The sequence below is a fragment of the Octodon degus genome, unplaced genomic scaffold (genome assembly GCF_000260255.1).
Source record: "Octodon degus isolate 3935 unplaced genomic scaffold, OctDeg1.0 scaffold00038, whole genome shotgun sequence".
In the NCBI taxonomy this organism is placed as follows: domain Eukaryota; kingdom Metazoa; phylum Chordata; class Mammalia; order Rodentia; family Octodontidae; genus Octodon; species Octodon degus.
The window spans coordinates 3,102,499-3,103,553 of NW_004524614.1; the positions used below are offsets into that span (position 1 = coordinate 3,102,499).

The 1,055-nt window shown below is 30.4% G+C and overlaps 1 protein-coding gene across 1 annotated transcript in view; it reads right to left on the reverse strand.

Moving 5' to 3' along the window:
• Positions 1-646: 646 nt before the first annotated feature.
• Positions 647-1,055, reverse strand: part of Rnf6 (ring finger protein 6) — a 9,270-nt gene continuing 8,861 nt past the window's right edge. The window contains exon 6 of the mRNA XM_004631115.2: positions 647-1,051. Coding sequence (XP_004631172.1) covers positions 732-1,051 — 320 coding nt within the window. The 3' untranslated portion in view covers positions 647-731. The remainder of the gene's footprint in view (positions 1,052-1,055) is intronic.

The following is a 1,055-nucleotide window of genomic DNA, read 5'->3' on the forward strand; positions in this document are numbered from 1 at the left end:
GTATGTTCTAATTTTCCCATGTTCCATTTCTGAATAAAGAAATACTCATTCAGTATTATATATTGCTTGCTAATAAGTCAGATTGTCAAAGACGCTTCAATAAATTATCTCTATTTCAAAATTATAACTTAATCTACTTCCAGAGAAGAGTTTATCAATATTAAACATTATGCCATATACAGTATTAGCCCAAAAGCTTAAATAAGAATCACATTTATAGTTTTTAGACAAGATATTTTAACCTTAAAATTATATATCTATATATACACCTAATGTATGTTGCATATTAAATTATCATTTCAGGCAACTTAAATATACATAGTAAACATTTAGCCCAAACATTCTTTGAAAGGCTTAGACATTAATGGCTAGACATAGTACTAAGCTTATGAAACTTAAAAACTCAAATAAAGTCTTCTGTAATATTATGAAAAGAGGAAGATTTTTAACACATTGAATTGTGCAGATACAAAAGTGCTTAGCATGACAAAATTACCAAAATAAAAACATTTTAAAGATTATTTGGTGCTAGCAATATTAACTATTCTGTACTTCTGGGCAAGTTAATATTTTTATTTTAAGTTTATATAAATTCTACTCTTGACAAGTTAAAAAAGCACACAAAAAATAGTTCAAACTATTTCATCCTGGTTAGCTCATTACAACTCAATGAAAGAATGTTTACACACTCAGATCTATTAAAATACAATATTTGAATAGATCCCTTTATTTCACTCATTGTTTGCTCTACTGGAATCTAAAACAGGCTGCCGACAGACTGGACAAGTGCAATTCTCTGACAGCCATCGGTCAATACAGTGAATGTGAAATTCGTGCATGCAGGGTAACTGCCTGAGCTTGTTTCCAGTTACATAGTCACTGATACAAACACTACAAATTTTACTTAGTTCATTGTCAATGCTGCTATGCTCATAGTTCCGGGTAGAAAGATTGTCAATCTGCTCTTTGGTTAAACCATGTATTTGATCATCGTCACTTTCGTTTAATAAAAAGAAGTGAGCAAGGCGAAGAATAGGTAGTGTTCCAGTTTCTAC